Consider the following 16971-nt stretch of genomic DNA (forward strand, 5'->3'; position numbering starts at 1 on the left):
TTGGATAGGGGATGGTGTCCCAGGAGGGGGGCAGTCAGGGGACAAGGAGCAGTTGGGTTGGATGGGTCGAGGGTTCTGAGGGGGGCAGTCATGGGGCGGGAAGTGGAAGGGGGTGGATAGGGAGTGGTGGCACAACCTTCCCTACCCGGCCCTCCATTCAGTTTCAGAACCACGATGGGGCCCTCAGGGCAAAAAGTTTGCCCACCCCTGCTCTAGCATGTGATTACCCAGATCTCTTTGAACTCTAAGGGCCAGGTTGCAAACTCTTTACAGTGATGAAGTTATCCCACTGTAGTCAGTGGAAGTACTTCTGTACCTGCTCACCAGTGTAAGGAATTCAATTTTCAATGTCCAGAGGCCTCTCAAACCTGAGGGGTTCATTGACATTTACTCATAGCTGTAGAGACATTAAGGAGACTCACACCCATGTCCTGGTAGAAGAACAGATCCCATTCAGCTTCTCCATTATAACCTGACAGCACCTAAATGACTTTAAAAAAGGGGTCACGGGGTGCTTAACCCGGAACAAGATGCTCTCCTCTCTGTTCCTAATGCGTGATTAGACAAGGCATGTCACAACTGGAGACGTACCAAAGATGGGAGGGATTCTTGCATGGGGCAGCAGCTTCCTACTCCAAAGTGTGCTTTGCAATCCTCCCTGACTCCTTCACAAACACTACAGATTAGCAGTGCAATGACTATGTAAATCCAGAGTGTATTAGAGAGGTATGGCACATTTGGGATTCGTCAGGTGAGTGAGTGCAACAACTGTCCGGTGTAAATGGAGAATTACCCCACAAGAACACTAGAAAAAGTTCTGCAGTAAATCTTCAGCGGTTCTGTCATACTTCTGCTGATGGCTCAGCTTCTGTCTTTAATCACTACCACCTTTTTAAATACCTTCTTTAAACCATGTACTCTTAGTGCAATAAAACTGAACTGGGATTTCAACAGCGCCTTTTCTTGCTCGAGATATCCACAAGCTCTTCCCAAAGCAATGTGGGTAGCAAAACAACCGCACAGCCAAATGCAGCAGCCACTCTGTCCTCAGCATTGGCTCACAATCAGACCAGGTCAGCAAAACAGATTCTTTTGTGACGCACCTTTGATCAAGACAGCATCAGGATCCTGGGTGACTCAGCTACTCTTCCCACTTTCTCCTGGACAGCAGAGAAAAGCAACAGATTCTGCTACCCTCTCTGCTGTGCAATTGCATAGTTAGGCCTGTAACATGGAATGCTTCACAAAAGAAGTGTAGGGATTCACATCCTTGGATCGCTCATTAGAGCTGGCTGCCCTAGCTGCATACAGCTAATAGCACAATGCTGACCCCTGGTGGATAATAGTATAATTTATCTCCTTGCACATTGAAGAGCTCCAAAACCCTACTAGTTTCAGCATATACACACAGGAATCACTCCAAACACACTGAAACGCAGGCACCTCTAGGGTGTAATTGAGCAGCTGTTTAACAGCTGGAATTAAGTGTGAGATTTATTTAGAACACTCTAAATGGTTTGGTCCACAACTGCATAAAGGGATGGCACACAACAGTTGTGATCAAGCTGTTCTAAAAGGGAGAGAGATCCTGGCAGGGCATTCTCCATGAGACTCTGGAGCTTGCTGCCTATTTGGTTTGACAAGACCAGGACTTCTTAAAGTTCAGAGCCTGCTATTAGGAATATCTATTCTCACAGGCTTCCCTGGGAGCAGCAGAATTAGGGATTTGCAGTAACTGTTCTGAGGAAGGGTTTTATTCTTTACAATAGACTTATTTCATCTGGGCATATTATGTCCAAAAGCTGCTTGTTATATTACCCTATATTACTGCATGAGCCATTATATTTGTAGCCTCTCTGAAAAATCTTGTGTTTGTGTTAAAGATATTTATTCTTGGTTGCAGTTTCAATCATTTTACAATGCTGTAGGCTTGGACAGGCACTATTGTAAGAGTAAATAACTAAAAATTAAATCAATAAATAACACTCAGTAGTTTAAATGCATCCGATGAAGTGAGCTATAGCTCACGAAAGCTTATGCTCTAATAAATTTGTTAGTCTCTAAGGTGCCACCAGTACTCCTTTTCTTTTTGCGAATACAGACTAACACGGCTGCTACTCTGAAACTAGTTTAAGATGGGAAGTGGATATTGCTGTATCCAGCTGTAAATGCAATTAATTACACTGGAATTTGCCATAGATATAGGGTCTACCATGCCTAGGACCCTACTAAATTCACGGTCTATTTTGGTTAATGCCACAGTCATGGGATTTTAAAAATTGTAAATTTCATGATTTCAGCTATTTAAATCTGAATGTTCATGATGTTGTAATTGTAGGGGTCCTGACCCAAAAAGAAATTGGGGGGGGTCACAAGGTTATTGTAGGAGTGGGTCACAGTACTGCTACCCTTACTTCTGTGCAGCTGCTGCTGGCTGCGCTGCCTTCAGAGCTGGGCAGCTGGACAGCGGCGGCTGCTGGCTGGGAGCTGAGCTCTGAAGGCAGAGTTGCTGCCAGCAGCAGCGCAGAAGTAAGGATGGCCTGGTATGGTATTGCCACCCTGACTTCTGCGCTGCTGCCTGCAGAGCTGGGCCCTCAGTCATCAGCCACTGCTCTCTGGCTGCCCAGCTCTGAAGGCAGCAGTGCAGAAGTAAGGGTGGCAATTCCATACCATGCCATCCTTACTTCTGCACTGCTGCTGGCGGGGAGCTGCTTTCAAAACTGAGCAGCTGGAGAGTGGTGGCTGCTGGCCGGGAGCCCAGCTCTGAAGCAGAGCCACTGCCAGCAGCAGTGCAGAAGTAAGGATGGCATGGTATGGTATTGCCACCCTTACTTCTGTGCTGCTGCTGGAGGGATGCTGCCTTCAGAGCTGGGCGCCTGGCCAACAGCCGCCATTCTCTGGCCACCCAGCTCTGAAGGCATCACAGAAGTAAGGGTGGCAATACTGTGACCCCTCTAAAATAACCTTGTGACTCCCCTGCAACTCCCTTTTGTGTCAGGCTCCCCAATTTGAGAAGCACTCCTCTTGCACATGAAATCTGTTTAGTAGAGGATGAAAGCACACCAAAAAACAGATTTCACAGGGGGAGACCAGATTTCAAGGTCTATGATGCGTATTTCATGGCCGTGAATTTGGTAGAGCCCTGTGACAGGGTGCTGGGCAAGGAGTGCTTAATCAGACCCCTGCCACGCCCACTCCAATTAAGAGGAGTAGATTGAAGCTGGCTGAATAGGCTTGTGCCTGCCTGGCAACTAGCAACAGCTGCCAGCCTAATTAGCCAGGGGCGATAAAAGGGCTGGGAAGAAGGAAGCTGGAGGGAGAGTGGGGAAGAAGGAAGCTGAGGGGAGAGGAAAGGAAGAGAGAAAGGGAGTGGCTTTGGTCTGCTGCTTGTAAAGCCTGGCAGAAGCAAACCTATATATAAATAGTAAGGTGGTGATGGGAAAGAGCTATAAATAAAGTGCACTGGTGATTGCTTCGACCCGACAGACCCTGACTGGTTTGTGAGGGCAGAAGCAAGAGGGGCCCAGCTGCGCCTCGCTAAGGCCCTAACCATGCCTATGCTTCAGAAAAGTGCCATGGGATCTTAAAACAACCTCAAATCATCAGAATTTCAGCGTTCCATCTCATGGGGGAGGCAGCACCTCCTACAGCCCAGTGTTCCTTAATACCATGCTGGTGCGTGCAAAGAAGCACCTTCTAAATCAGCAGTAACACTTCTTTCAGCACAGAATTGCTCCTCAGAATTAACAAGTTCTGACCCTCCTCAGCTTGCAAGCTCTAAAAAGGTCACAGCCAGAGGTGGTAGAAATGCCGGCCCAGCATTGAACAGCAATAGCAGTAAGACAGCAGAGGTAGAAATGCAAGTTATAAGACCACTGATGCAAGCCTACTGTGTCCAAAGTTCAAGAGAGAGGCCCAAAGAAACTCAACAATGAAAGGAAGTTAGCACTAGGCCTCAGTAGCTGGAATTCTGGTGGGAGACATCTCTGCGCCTTGTTGCTACTGACCTGGAGTTCATTCCACTACTGGTGTCTGGGATTTTCTAGCGACACTGGGACTGAGAGAAGGGAAGCGCGCAGACTACTGTCAACAACTCTGTAAATCACTATGAGTCCAAGTGGAATTGCTTAAAATTGCTGTTATGACCATTATGTGCCAAGTGATTGTTTCTTTATGCGGTGCAACATCACAAACTGTAGTTGGGTGTCAAGAGTAGCAACCATGTTAGTCTGTATTCGTAAAAAGAAAAGGAGTACTTGTGGCACCTTAGAGACTAAAATTTATTTGAGCATAAGCTTTCGTGAGCTACAGCTCACTTCACCGGATGCATTTGGTGGAAAATACAGTAGGGAAAAACCCATTGTTTCATGTTCTCTGTGGGTGTGTATATAAATCTCCCCACTGTATTTTCCACCGAATGCATCCGATGAAGTGAGCTGTAGCTCACGAAAGCTTATGCTCAGATAAATTTGTTAGTCTCTAAGGTGCCACAAGTACTCCTTTTCTTTTTTGTAGCTGGGTGCTGTTTTTAATTACTTTAAGGCCATGTCTACATTAGCTTCTTCTTCTTCGGCTATCCCTCGATGCGAGGACAACGTCTAACAAGGGGGTTTATTGGTGAGTTTTTAAGTGGCTGAGGAGCCCAATTCTTGCCATGCTGATTTTCCCACAGATGTGACAGGTATAATATTCAAGAAGGGGACAAATCGTTGTGCGGGAACTACAGAGATATTGCCCTCCTCTCCAACGCAGGGAAGACTCTTGCCTGGATCCTACTAAACCGCCTCCTCACCCTTACTGAGGAAGTCCTCCACGAATCACAGTGTGGCTTCAGGACATCCTGAGGCACAACCGACATAATCTTTGTGGCAGGACAGATTCAGGAGAAGTGCAGAGAGCAACACCAGGAACAGTTCATGGCATTCATCAACCTAACCAAGGCCTTTGACTCTATCAATCGTGATACCCTACGGAAGGTGCTGTGTAGGTTTGGCTGTCCACAGAAATTTATTTCCGTCATCAGACTACTCCATGATGGGATGACTGCCATTTTGTGCAATGGCTCAGAGATCGAACCATTCACCATTTGTATCGGTGTCAAGCAGGATTGTCATTGCTCCAACACTCTTCTCCATTTACCTTGCCGTTATCCTGATTTTCATTTGCAACCGCCTTCCTGACAGAATCTGGATTAAGTATTGTATAGATGGCCAACTCCTCTATCTTCAATGTCTCCAAACAAAATCTAAGATCAAGAGAATTGGCATCACTGACCTTCAGTATGCAGATGACTGTCATTCTTGCACACACAAAAGCCGACCTGCAAAGCAAATCTTTTTGCAGATGCATATCACAACCTGGGTCTTTCTCTCAACATCAGGAAAACCAAGATACTCTACCAGCCTGCACTTGCACAAACTACTATTTGTACTCCACAAATCACCATCAGTGGAAAACCCCTGGAAAATACCTTGGCAGCCACCTCTCCCAATCAGCCAGCACTGACACAGAAATTGAATATTGAGAAAATTGAGAAATTGAGGATCCGCTGTGCCAGCACATCTTTTGAAAGACTACTCAAACAAGTCTTCAATGAGGGATCTACAAATAGGTACAAAGATCTTGGTTTACAAGGCAGTTGTCATCCCCACCCTTCTCTATAGGTGTGAGACCTGGGTAACCTACAGATGACAGCTCAAGCTGCTGGAGTGGTTCCGGCAGCGCTGCCTCAGGAGGATTCTCCGGATCAGCTGAGAAGACCAACACACTAAAATCAGCGTTCTCTCTGCAGCCAACATCAGCAGCGTAGAAGCGCAGGTCATGAAATACCAACTTGGCTGGGCTGGCCACTCTGTACGTATGCCTGACACTCGCCTCCCAAAGCAAGTACTCTTCTCTCAGTTAAGTCAGGGAAGAAAGGCTCACGGAGGGCAGCAGAAGCATTTCAAAGTCATACTAAAAGTACATCTTAAAAAGGGAGGCATCAACCCAATAAACTGGGAGGACTTGGCCCAGAACAGAACACTTTGACGCCACACCATACACCAAGCCACAGCTCACTTTGAGGAGAACAGATGTGCTCATGAGACGGAGAAGCGACAAAGGAGGAAAGAAAGGGCACAACACTCCCGCCAACAATTATGTCTCCTCCAAGATTACACCTGTCTATACTAGCACTTATGTTGACAAAATTTTTGTTGCCCAGGGGTGTGAAAAACACACACCCAAGTGACATAACTTTTGCCAGCATAAGCGTTTGTGTGCACAATGCTACATCAGCAGGAGGTGCTCGCTGAGCTGGTTTTATTATGTTAGTGGGAGAACTCTCTCCCGTCAGCGTAACGTGGTGACATGAGTGCTCTTACAATGGCACAGCTCTATTGGTACAGCTGTGCCACTGTAAGCTTGTAGGTGTAGACATTGCCATGCTACGATTCACTTTGTTGGATTCACAGTCCATCTAATTCGCTAGGAAATGGATTAACCAGGCCTAGCTTGTGCATGACATATGCAGCCACTTACATAGATCCTTCAGCCACAGTATTTGGCACTTTACACATTGGTTCTAAAACAACAAAAGCTGTTAAGACCACATTGTAAATCATAGTACATTTCATTAGAAAATAACTGAAACCCATTGACCAGTTTGGAGTAGCACAAAAGAGTGTCTCAAGCTATTACTATTCTATTTCTTTGTGCTCTGGTAGAACTTCAAAAGAAAACCAGCCTCACTAATCTTTTGCAAAATGGAAGAGATTTCTTCTCCAGGCCAAGAGGCTATATGCCAGGAATCAGTCCAGTAAAGAAATCTACAAGGAAAGTACACAGTGGCTTGAGGACTCTGCCTAGCTGCTGACATACCTACAGCAACAAGAAATTACTGTCCCCCTTCTGACTCTGTCTCTTAATATTGCTTGTGAACATCATTTCACATTCACACTGAGATGCTGCAGCATGTTTATTTTTACGGTATTATATAGCTTCTTAAGCTTTATACCTCCCATGCCCACTTACAGCTCTGTCACTAATGAAACCCAGCTCCATGCGTTTGTTATTTATCATCTTGGTCCGTAGGACCTCCTGTTCTCTGATCTCCTTGCAGCTCAATTCTTCTCCGTTCTGTCTATTCAAAGTTCTGTGGTCAAAAATCATGATCCTTTCCTGCCATTCTGACCCCATCTCCTCTCTTCTTGAATCCCTTCCTTGGATTCCATTCTTCATCCTCAACATTAAGTGCAAGTTATTCTTCCTATTTGCACAATTCTCCTCTACCTACATTTTTTCTACACCTCTCTTGCTCCCTACAAACTTCTGTCATGTACTTGACATCTACTCCCGAGTTAGACCAAATTTTCAGCCTCAGCATTATCACATGAAGCATCTTTGATGCATCTATCCCTGAAGATAATTGCATCTTCTAATTTAACAAAAGATGTACTCTTGGTCCCTGAAGGAGATGTTCTGCTATGTCAGTAAAGGGGCATGAAAAGATTTAACATTTTTCCAGGCATGTGTCAGAAAGCACAATTGTGAGACACAGAATTCTCTCTCTATACGTTTCCTTGCTGTTTGTAGAATCTTATCCCTGTCTAAGCTAAAAAGCATCACTCGGAAACTGCCTGGGGCCTTGTTGATCTAGTGATCAGAGATGACAGGACAGGAGTTTTGTCAGTGTTTATATTTAAGTCTACAAAGTTCTGAACCTTCTTTCCCCATGAAAGAGAGAGAGAATTCTAAGGCTATAGGAGCAAGTATTGTATACCTTCCAGCTTCACTTTCTCTTTGGGCCTGATTCAAAGCCTACTGAAACTGATCAGAGTCTTCTGAAACTGATGAGTCTTTCCGGTGATTGCAATGAGCTTTGGATCAGACCACTTATTTGTTCATTTCCGCCTCACTGACTCCTGACATGCTCATTTCCTCCTCCACACTGATTTAAGTCTAGATGGCATGTAATCAAGCTCAGCCTCAATTGTGAGTGTCATTTGCATAATCAGCCTTGTTCTGCGCTGCTCCTCCTCCTCTGTAAAGATGATGTCTAGTCTCCTTCCACAGACACTGACAAACAAGATTGGAAAAGATTTGTGTTTTTCCTGCTTAGGCCAAAACAAATGTTTTAAGATGTATATTTGGCATCGATTGCAGAGCTCCACAGATCTAGCCAGTGAGGGTAACCCACAAAATAACGACAGTGACTGTGCAGCTACATTGGGAGTCACAGCACGGGCTGCGGGCTCTCAATATAAGGAAGTAGGATCCGGGATTCAGTAGGTGGCGCTCTTCACCAAGTTGCTCCTGAACCAATGCATCAAAACAGTGTTAGAAGACACTGCTGCTGAAGTCCCCTTCTTTCAGGTCATGATAGAGCAGGGGTGGGCAGACTCTTTGGCCCGAGGGCCACATCTGGGTGGGGAAATTGTATGCAGGGCCATGAATGTAGGGCTGGGGCAAGGGGTTGGGGTGCAGGAGGGGGGCAGGGTGTGGAGGTGCGGAGTGTGGCAGGGGGCTCAAGGCAGGGGATTGGGGGCTTAGGGTAGAGGTGCAGGAGGGGTATGGCAGGGGGTTAAGGGGCTCAGGGCACGGGGTTGAGATGCAGGGTACAGGCTCCAGCATGGCACCGCTTATCTTGAGTGGCTTCGGGGTGCAGCAGCACGCAGCGGGGCTAAGGCAGGCTAACTGCCTACCCTGGCCCTCCACCGCTCCCGGAAGTGGCAAACACGTCTGGCAGTGGTTCCTAAGGGTGGGGTGGGGTGGGGCAGGCAGCTCTGCTGAGCTTTGCCCTCGCCTGCGGATACCACCCCCGAAGCTGCCATTGGCCGCAGTTCCCCGTTCCCGGTCAATGGGAGTTGCGGGGGTTGGTGCCTGCAGGCAAGGGCAGCGCATGGAGCCCTCTGCCCCCCTTCCCCCGGGGCTGCAGAGACATGGTGCCGTCCGCTTCCGGAGCGGCGCAGGGCCAGGGCAGGTAGGCAGCCTGCCTTAGCCCCACTGCGCCACAGGGCTGGCAATCCTGCGGGCCAGATTGAAAGCCCTGACAGGCCGGACCCGGCTCGCAGGCCATAGTTTGCCCTCCCCTGTGCTAGAGGACCTAATGATTATGGGGCTAACCCAGCTAGGTACTGGGCACCTTCAACTCTTCGAGTCAATGGGAGTGGAGAATGCACAGCACCTTCCAGGTGTTATATAAAGTAAGATCATTATTCTTCAAAGCCAGGTCAGTGCAGCATCTTCCTCTTTAAGCAGAAAGTGTGTACACTGGAGATATAAATGGAAGACATGCTTTGCGTGTGACTGTGGTATGGTATTTTAGAGTGATATGCCACAGCTGTCATATTACAACTCGGCTGATTAATGCAGCTAAATTTGCATATTAATCAATATACTCAATGACTGGGAGTAAAAAAAAAAATCTGCAGAGTCTCTACTAAACATCTGGGCAATTCACAGATGTATTTTTTTTTTTAAATCAAATGAGGCCGTTCTGCCAACATGCAGGAAATGCAAAGTTAATAACTAGGGCCCTACCAAATTTATGGCCACGAAAAACATGACACGGACTGTGAAATCTGGTCTTACCCAATGAAATCTGGTCTTTTGTGTGCTTTTACCCTATGCTATACAGATTTCACAGGGAAGACCAGTGTTTCTCAAATTGGGGGGGCCTGACCCAAAAGGGAGTTGCAGGGGGGTCACAAGGTTATTTTAGGGAGGGTCATGGTATTGCCACCCTTACTTCTACACTGCCTTCAGAGGTGGGCAGCCAGAGAGCGGCGGCTGTTGGCCAGGTGCCCAGCTCTGAAGGCAGTGCCCAGTCAACAGCAGCGCAGAAGTAAGTTTGGCAATACCACACCATGCCACCCTTACTTCTGCGCTGCTGTCTTCAGTGCCTGGCGACCGGAGAGTGGCAGCTGCTGACTGAGGGCCAGACTCTGCAGACAGCAGTACAGAAGTAAGTGGGGCAATACTATACCAGGCCATCCTTACTTCTGTGCTGCTGCTGGCAGTGGCACTGCCTTCACAGTGGGGCTCCCAGCCAGCAGCCACCGCGCTCCAGTGCCCAGCTCTGAAGGCAGCACTGCCACCAACAGCAGTGCAGAAGTAAGGGTAGCAGTACTGTAATTCTCCCTAAAATAACCTTGAGACACCTCCTACCCGACAACTCCTTTTTTGGGTCAGGACCCCTACAATTACAACACCGTGAAATTTCAGAAATAAATAGCTAAAATCATGAAATGTACAATTTTAAAAATCCTATAATCATGAAATTGACCAAAATAGACCGTGAATTTGGTAGGGCCCTATTAATGACACATCCAAACAAGGATGAAATTAATGCACTTATTTAATATAAAAATCTGACATACATCAGAGTCCCTGAATATCCAAAAGGTGAAGAGGAAGGCACTGGGGGATGGTTTAGTTTAAGCACAGTATTTGGAATACATAGCTGCATGACTTACATTAATGTTATTCTTCATTCTCAGTATATTATGCCAGAAATCTAGTCCAAGGCATAGTTATAAAATACGAACGAGAGTCTGTGTGAAAAGGGGAAATGTGAGTTCCTATGTGATGCTCATGTACAAAGAAGTTAAGGAATCAAGATGAAAGAAAACATAACTGCAGGCACAGAGTGCAAGGAAGTTGTGGCATGAAGGACAACAAACAGGACATCCACCAGTGTGTAGAAGGAGGGGCAACACGGATAGCATAATTTTCAATCAATGAGCTAGGGCAGGGATTGACTGGGCAGTGTATAATAGGTCATGAACGATGAGTTTGCGAACACGATCCTGGACTGGGACTAAGGAGAAATTGATTCTCCTGGCTCAGCCCCAGACTTCCTGTGTGACCTTGGGCAAATTTCTTAATCTGATCTGCGGGCAGAGGACTTCAAGCTCTAGAACTATCAATCCAACACCTTCCACCAGCATTACATCCACCTTCAGAAAGAGAAATAAGAGTTCTTACTTGTTTCACCAGGAGCACTTGGATCAGAGGAAAAGAAGAGGATATCGATAAGATTGCATGCTGGACCCGAGTGATACTGATTTAGTGTGTTTAAAGCTCTGCCAAAGAAGAGAATATAAAGGTTGCAAATTTAAAGGGGACTCCTTCAGAAGCTCCTGATCATCCAGAAACCCTGGTAAGCAACACTAACATTCCCTCCCTCACAGGGCACTCTTAGTGTCTAACCATCTAGACATGGCACAAAGTTCAAATCTGAAGTGGGACTTTCCTAAGGGTGCTCAGGCCTGAGGGCTTAGTCTGGGCCCCTCTCCACTAGCAATTGGATCCTCAGTTTGGTTTTCAAGCGAGAAGCTGTCCTTCTGCGCCTTCGCGCCTCCCACTAGCCACACAGAGCTAACTAAATAAATAATGTGAATAAACTTCCCATTCTAAAAAGGGCAACTGTCATGAATTATAGTGCAGGTAAGTGTCAGAGCACCTAGGCCTGCATTAAGATTAACAAGGTATAGCTTCAGTGGCTGGAGAATTACACATACAAGTCCCATGAACAACAGGGACTGTGCAACTAATGCTTCAGCGAGTACCACTGAGGTAGTACCTAACGAGGTATAGCCCAGTGTTATTTTGCATGGTATCTCTCACAGAAGCTGCATCTGAAAATACTTTAGAGAGAGAAATAAGCTAACCACAGAGTTACACAACGACAGACAGAGAAAAATTATAAGGTACAGTGAGAGGGAAAGGACAGGTTTTCAGAGGAGATCTAAAAACAAGATGGAGAGATAATGAGGCGGAAGGAGGCGGGGGGGTGGGGTGGGTGGCAGAAGCTGTAGCAGAGAAGCTCTCCCATGAATAGAATCAAAACTGTACAGAAGGACAGAGAGGGAACGTGGTAGTGGGAGAAGAGAGAGGAATCCGATCAGTGGGGTAAACTAAGGCAAGTCCCTGGCGGGGGTTCCTAAAAAAGGAAAGCAGTTTTGAACTGGATCCTGAACTGAATGAGGAGCCAGTGGAGCTGTCTGGGGCTGTGAGTGATATGGAAGGTGGGCAGCAGCTTACTTTTTCAGCCTCTTGTAGGTGACATCATTGGCTAGCTTCAGCAGGCGGTAGGAATTCTCTTGGCCCAAGCTCAACAGGCCATCTCGAGACTCCTCAAAGGCAACGGTAACAGATTTGGGGGTTATGCGGGTCACAACTCCTGTGGAAAGTGGATCACCCTGACCAGCAGATTCATAAAGACCCACAATGTCACCTGCAAAAACAAGCCATGGCAGAGAACAAAACTCAGTGCACAACAGGCCCTAATGCTGTTCATAAGCCAACACAGAGGAGGCCTCAAGAGGAGCCCCCGTGAGGAGACAGTGAGCCACTCCTCCAGCTGGTGTAAATCAGCATAGCCCGTTGAAATCAGAGGACTCCTGCCAATCTACACCCACGAGGATCTTGCACTTTTGTTCACCACGAGGTTTAAACTTGTATCAAACTCCTAAGGAAAGGACTTCTTCTCTTAGATGACAGAGAGCCACTCCTTAAAGCAGGGCTGGGCAAACTTTTTGGCCCAAGGGCCACATCTAGATGGGGAAATTGTATGCAGGACCATGAATGTAGGGCTGGGACAGGGGGTTGGGGTGCAGGAAGGGGTGGGGCAGGGTGTGGGAGGGCCATTAATGTAGGGCTGGGGTGGGGTGTGGGAGGGGGTGCGGTGTGCAGGAAGGGGCTCAGGGCAGAGGGTTGGGGTGCAGGAGGGGTGTGGCAGGGGGCTCAAGGCAGGGGGTTAGGGGACAAGGTGCAGGAGTGGTTCGGGGTGCAGGCTCTACCCAGCACCACTTACCTTGAGCAGCTCCAGGGTGGCAGTGGCTCGCAGCGGAGCTAAGGCAGACTCCCTGCCTGCCCTGGCCACGCGCTGCTCCCAGAAGTGGCCAGCATGTCCGGCCGTGGATCCTGGGAGGGTGGGTGGGGCAGGCGGCTCCACCGCACGTCGCCCTCGCCTGCAGGTACCATTCCTGAAGCTGCCATTGGCCGCGGTTCCCCGTTCCCGGCCAATGGGAGTTGCAGGGGGCAGTGCCTGCAGGTGTGGGAAGAGCATGGAGCCCTCTGCCCAGGAACGTGGTGCCAGCCACTTCCAGGAGCGGCACGGGGCCAGGGCAGGCAGGGATCCTGACTTAGCCCCGCTGTGCCATGGGGCTGGCAATCCCATGGGCCAGACTGAAAACTCTGACGGGCCAGATCCGGCCTGCGGGCCATAGTTTGCCCACCCCTGCCTTAAAGCAAAAACCCAGCCACATACCCCTTCCCTTTCACCTCCTCTTTCATTCCTCCTCCTAAAATATTGATTCATTATGGGATACATTCTGCCCTGCACAATGAGAAGTGTTCAGACACTAGTAATCCCCAAACCAACTGCGCTGGACTTCATCTCCTGCGCTGGACTTCATCTTCTTTGCCATAGACCAGCAGCAAAGTGCTCTTCCAGAGCCAGCACTCAGGGAAATGATGCGCATTTACAAGGCTCGGTGGGGGGCTTTTCTGAAAGCTCTTGTTTCTCTGAACTTCAGCCAGTTTATTGCAGACAGCCCTTTTCTTTACAATGACTGAGAGGACATGACATTGTGCTCCTTTCAAATTACTGCTCTAATGTATATCAGCTGTTAGGGCTAAAAAACAAATGAGCGAGACCTGACATTTAGATGGAATTGCAGTTCATTTTAGCTTAGGGATGGGCCTCTGCTGATCAAGCTACTTGGTTTAATTATGAAATGGTGGTTTAGCGAGATGGATGTCTGCCAAGTGATCTGATTAACAGAAGGTGGCATGGCTGCAGGCTGAGAATAAATGTGGAACCCCACAGCGTCATTCAGATTGTCATTTTTCTGACAATATATCCACCTTTTGTAACTGGAGACATAACTGAGTTACAGATAGGGTTGCCAATCCTCCCGGATGTCCTGGAGTCTCCAGAAATTAAAAGATTAATCTTTAATTAAAGATTATGTCATGTGATGAAACCTCCAGGAATATGTCCAACCAAACTTGCCAACCCTAGTTATAGACAGCACTGGGCATTTATTTTACACCACTGAGTAATGCACCACAGGCAAACCTCTACCAGCTGGTGATTACATACCAAAGGTGGCCATTTATAGACAGAATAATTTCATATCACAACTGAGGCTCATAATAGTATACCCATCCATATGGCATTGCCCATATGAGCGACACTTAAAATCTCACAGTGACCATATGACCTTCTTGTCTTAGACATAAAGGGACAGATTTGCAAAGGCATTTAGGCACTTAAGATATAGAGAGATTCTTAGTGAGATTTTACACGAGCGCCTAAATGGGTTAGGTGTCTAACTCACGTAGGCACTTCTCACTGGGAACCTATCTGTATCTTTAGGTGCCTAAATACCTTTACAAATTTGACTCAAAGAGGATGAATTCAAGAGAGTTTTTGAAATGGGACAAATTTTAAAATGAGAGCATCTCCCAGCCCAATACTGTCTATGCTCCCTATGCTCTTATGGACAAGATGTACGTTTTTATAAATGTGGTTTCTCCTGCTGTTTTATCCTGCGATGATGTCATAACCCCGGGATTATGACAAGACAGAACCTTTGCACCAGAAAACACTCTGTGTCAACAATTCAGCAAAATGACACAAGAGATAGGGAAGTGTAATTACCATTGTACAAGACACTGGTGAGACCTCATCTGGAATACTGTGTGCAATTCTGGTCTCCCATGTCACTTGCTGGTTTGAACTAGAGTAAATGGTGAATTCTCTGTAACTTGAAGTCTTTAAATAAAGATTTGAAGGTTTCAGTAACTCTGCCAAATGTCATGGGAATATCGCAGGAGTGAGTGGGAGAGGTTCTGTGTGGCCTGCAACGTGCAAGAGGTCAGCCTAGACGATCATGATGGTCCTTTCTGGCCTTGAAGTCTAGGAGTCTATAATTGATTGGGAAGAAGCAAGGCCCTTTTTCTATAGATTCAACATTAGTGATTAGGTGTTTCTCTTTTAGCCTGACTTGTTCAGCATTTTTAAAAATATTAATAATACAAAGGATATTACAAAAATACATTATTAACCTTTCACCTTACATCCTTATCAGCAATAGAAATGTTGCATACCAGGCCCAAAGCTGTTACAGGGCAGCTCCGCCTCTGGATCATATTTTCTAGGCTGAAACGTTATAAGTAGCCGTCCGTACAGCCCAGTTCTTTGACTTGCTACCTGCAATTTGAGCAAGCAGACCCCTCTGCGCTGGAGTTCTTTCAGGAAGATGCTTTCCCGCCATGCCCTGGAAAAAACACACATAGGCACTGCAATGCTTTGCAAGGAGATAGTACCAATTCAAACTGTCAAATACTAAAAGAGCAGACCAGGAGGGAGATGGGTGGAGAAAGAGACCTCAGCAAAAAAAAAAAAAAAATACCGTAAAGGGCGGTCTAGACACAGTTTTTGTACCAATTTAACTATATTGGTTTAATATAGCTTATTTCAGGAAATACGCCTACCAGCACATGCACCTTTATACCAGTATTACAGCCTTGACACTAGGGGGTTGCAACAATTTGATTATGTCAGTACAAATCAGTACAGAAACCTGCGTGTAGCCCAACCTTTGGAATCAGCTGTGTGGGATTGAGGGGGAGGACTGGCAAGCAAGCTTTAGAAGACTCACAAAACTGAAGTTAAGGTTGTAGAGAATAAAGGCTAAATTGTGTCTTTAAGCATAGGAGTGTTGTATAAACTGCATTGCCTCAGGAGTTTGAGGTGATAATGACTGTTACGTTAATGTAAAGGTCCTGCTCATTGCACTGTTTGTTTGTTTTCATTAAATCAATTAAAATATGTTGCTAAAATAAAGAAATTAAAGTTCTTCCCTTCCTCTAAGTCTTTCAGCATGTTTTGTTTTTCCTTTGACTGCATGGGAGGTAATTTCTACATTAGAGAAATTTAAGGAGAAATTTGCATCAGGCTAAGTTTCCTTAAATTCCCAGATGTAGACAAGCCCCCAGATTGCCGTCCTTGGAGACCTTTATTTGTGTGTCTACAAAGCAACAAGCCCCTAGTATTTAACATAATTATTTAATTACATACAAATAACCCACAAGCAAACAAAACTCTGCTAAAAGAAAGCTAATGAAGTTGCAAAGTCAAGCATTCAAAAGTTTACAACATTCTTTTAATTTTCTTTTCTTTTTTAAAAAAAATCAAATCATTTTATAATGGAAAGTGTTGGGCAACCTTAATATAGGGGCTGATACCAGCCACTCATGTCTACACACCTTTCTGAGTGGCAAGCACAGAATTCTATTATAATAGGGCAGTGCTGGGACCCACAAGAGTCTGTGGGTGCTGCAGGACCAGGTGGTTATGAGACTGGGGGTTGGGGGGCGTCTACTCTCCCAAATAGCTAATAAGGTGGGGGGGAGGGTAATGTCGGATTGTGGGGCTATAAGGTTACGGGGGGGAGGGATCCCCAGAGAGGATGGTGCAGTTTCCTGGATCTCACAGGGATGGGGGGCCCCGAAAGGATGAGATGGGGTTCTATATATGGGATGATGGTGTGGGGGTCTCCATAGGGGATAGCGGGGGCCCCTAGATTTCATTGGGGTGGGGGTCACTCACACTAGGGGATTTCAGAGGTTCCTGGGGCTCCCATAAGGGTGGGGTGGGGAGTCCTGGCTCTCATCGGGGATGGTGAGGGTTGCTGGCTCCCCGCAAAGGTCGTTATAGGGGACGGTGGGGTTCCTGGATCTCACAGGGGACGGGGGGGGGGTCCCCGTGAGGCTGGGGGACGCCGTGTCTCCGGCGGGGCAGGACCCCAGCCCCGGTACCTGGTCTCCTCGATCTCGGCCTCTCTCTCCTCCTGCAGCAGCTCCAGCTGCCGGGACACGAAGTCCGGCACCGCCATGGGCGCCGGGGCGGGCGCGGGGCCTCCTGCGGCTGCTGCTTGGGTCGGCGCTGCGTTCCCGGCCGGCCCGGTGCGCCCT

General features: G+C 47.1%; 1 protein-coding gene across 3 annotated transcripts in view; it reads right to left on the reverse strand.

Moving 5' to 3' along the window:
* IGHMBP2 (immunoglobulin mu DNA binding protein 2) overlaps positions 1-16947 on the reverse strand; it is a 78275-nt gene extending 61328 nt beyond the window's left edge. For 2 of the 3 annotated variants that reach the window (XM_038404688.2, XM_043517908.1), the window contains exons 1-4: positions 16816-16947; positions 15103-15272; positions 12028-12220; positions 10969-11066 (exon numbers count right to left, since the gene is read on the reverse strand). In XM_038404688.2, coding sequence (XP_038260616.1) covers positions 10969-11066; positions 12028-12220; positions 15103-15272; positions 16816-16892 — 538 coding nt within the window. In that variant the 5' untranslated portion in view covers positions 16893-16947. The remainder of the gene's footprint in view (positions 1-10968; positions 11067-12027; positions 12221-15102; positions 15273-16815) is intronic. The other variant, XM_038404690.2, reaches the window with a different exon arrangement.
* Positions 16948-16971: the final 24 nt, after the last annotated feature.

This window comes from Dermochelys coriacea, chromosome 6 (assembly GCF_009764565.3).
Source record: "Dermochelys coriacea isolate rDerCor1 chromosome 6, rDerCor1.pri.v4, whole genome shotgun sequence".
Classification (NCBI taxonomy): Eukaryota; Metazoa; Chordata; order Testudines; family Dermochelyidae; genus Dermochelys; species Dermochelys coriacea.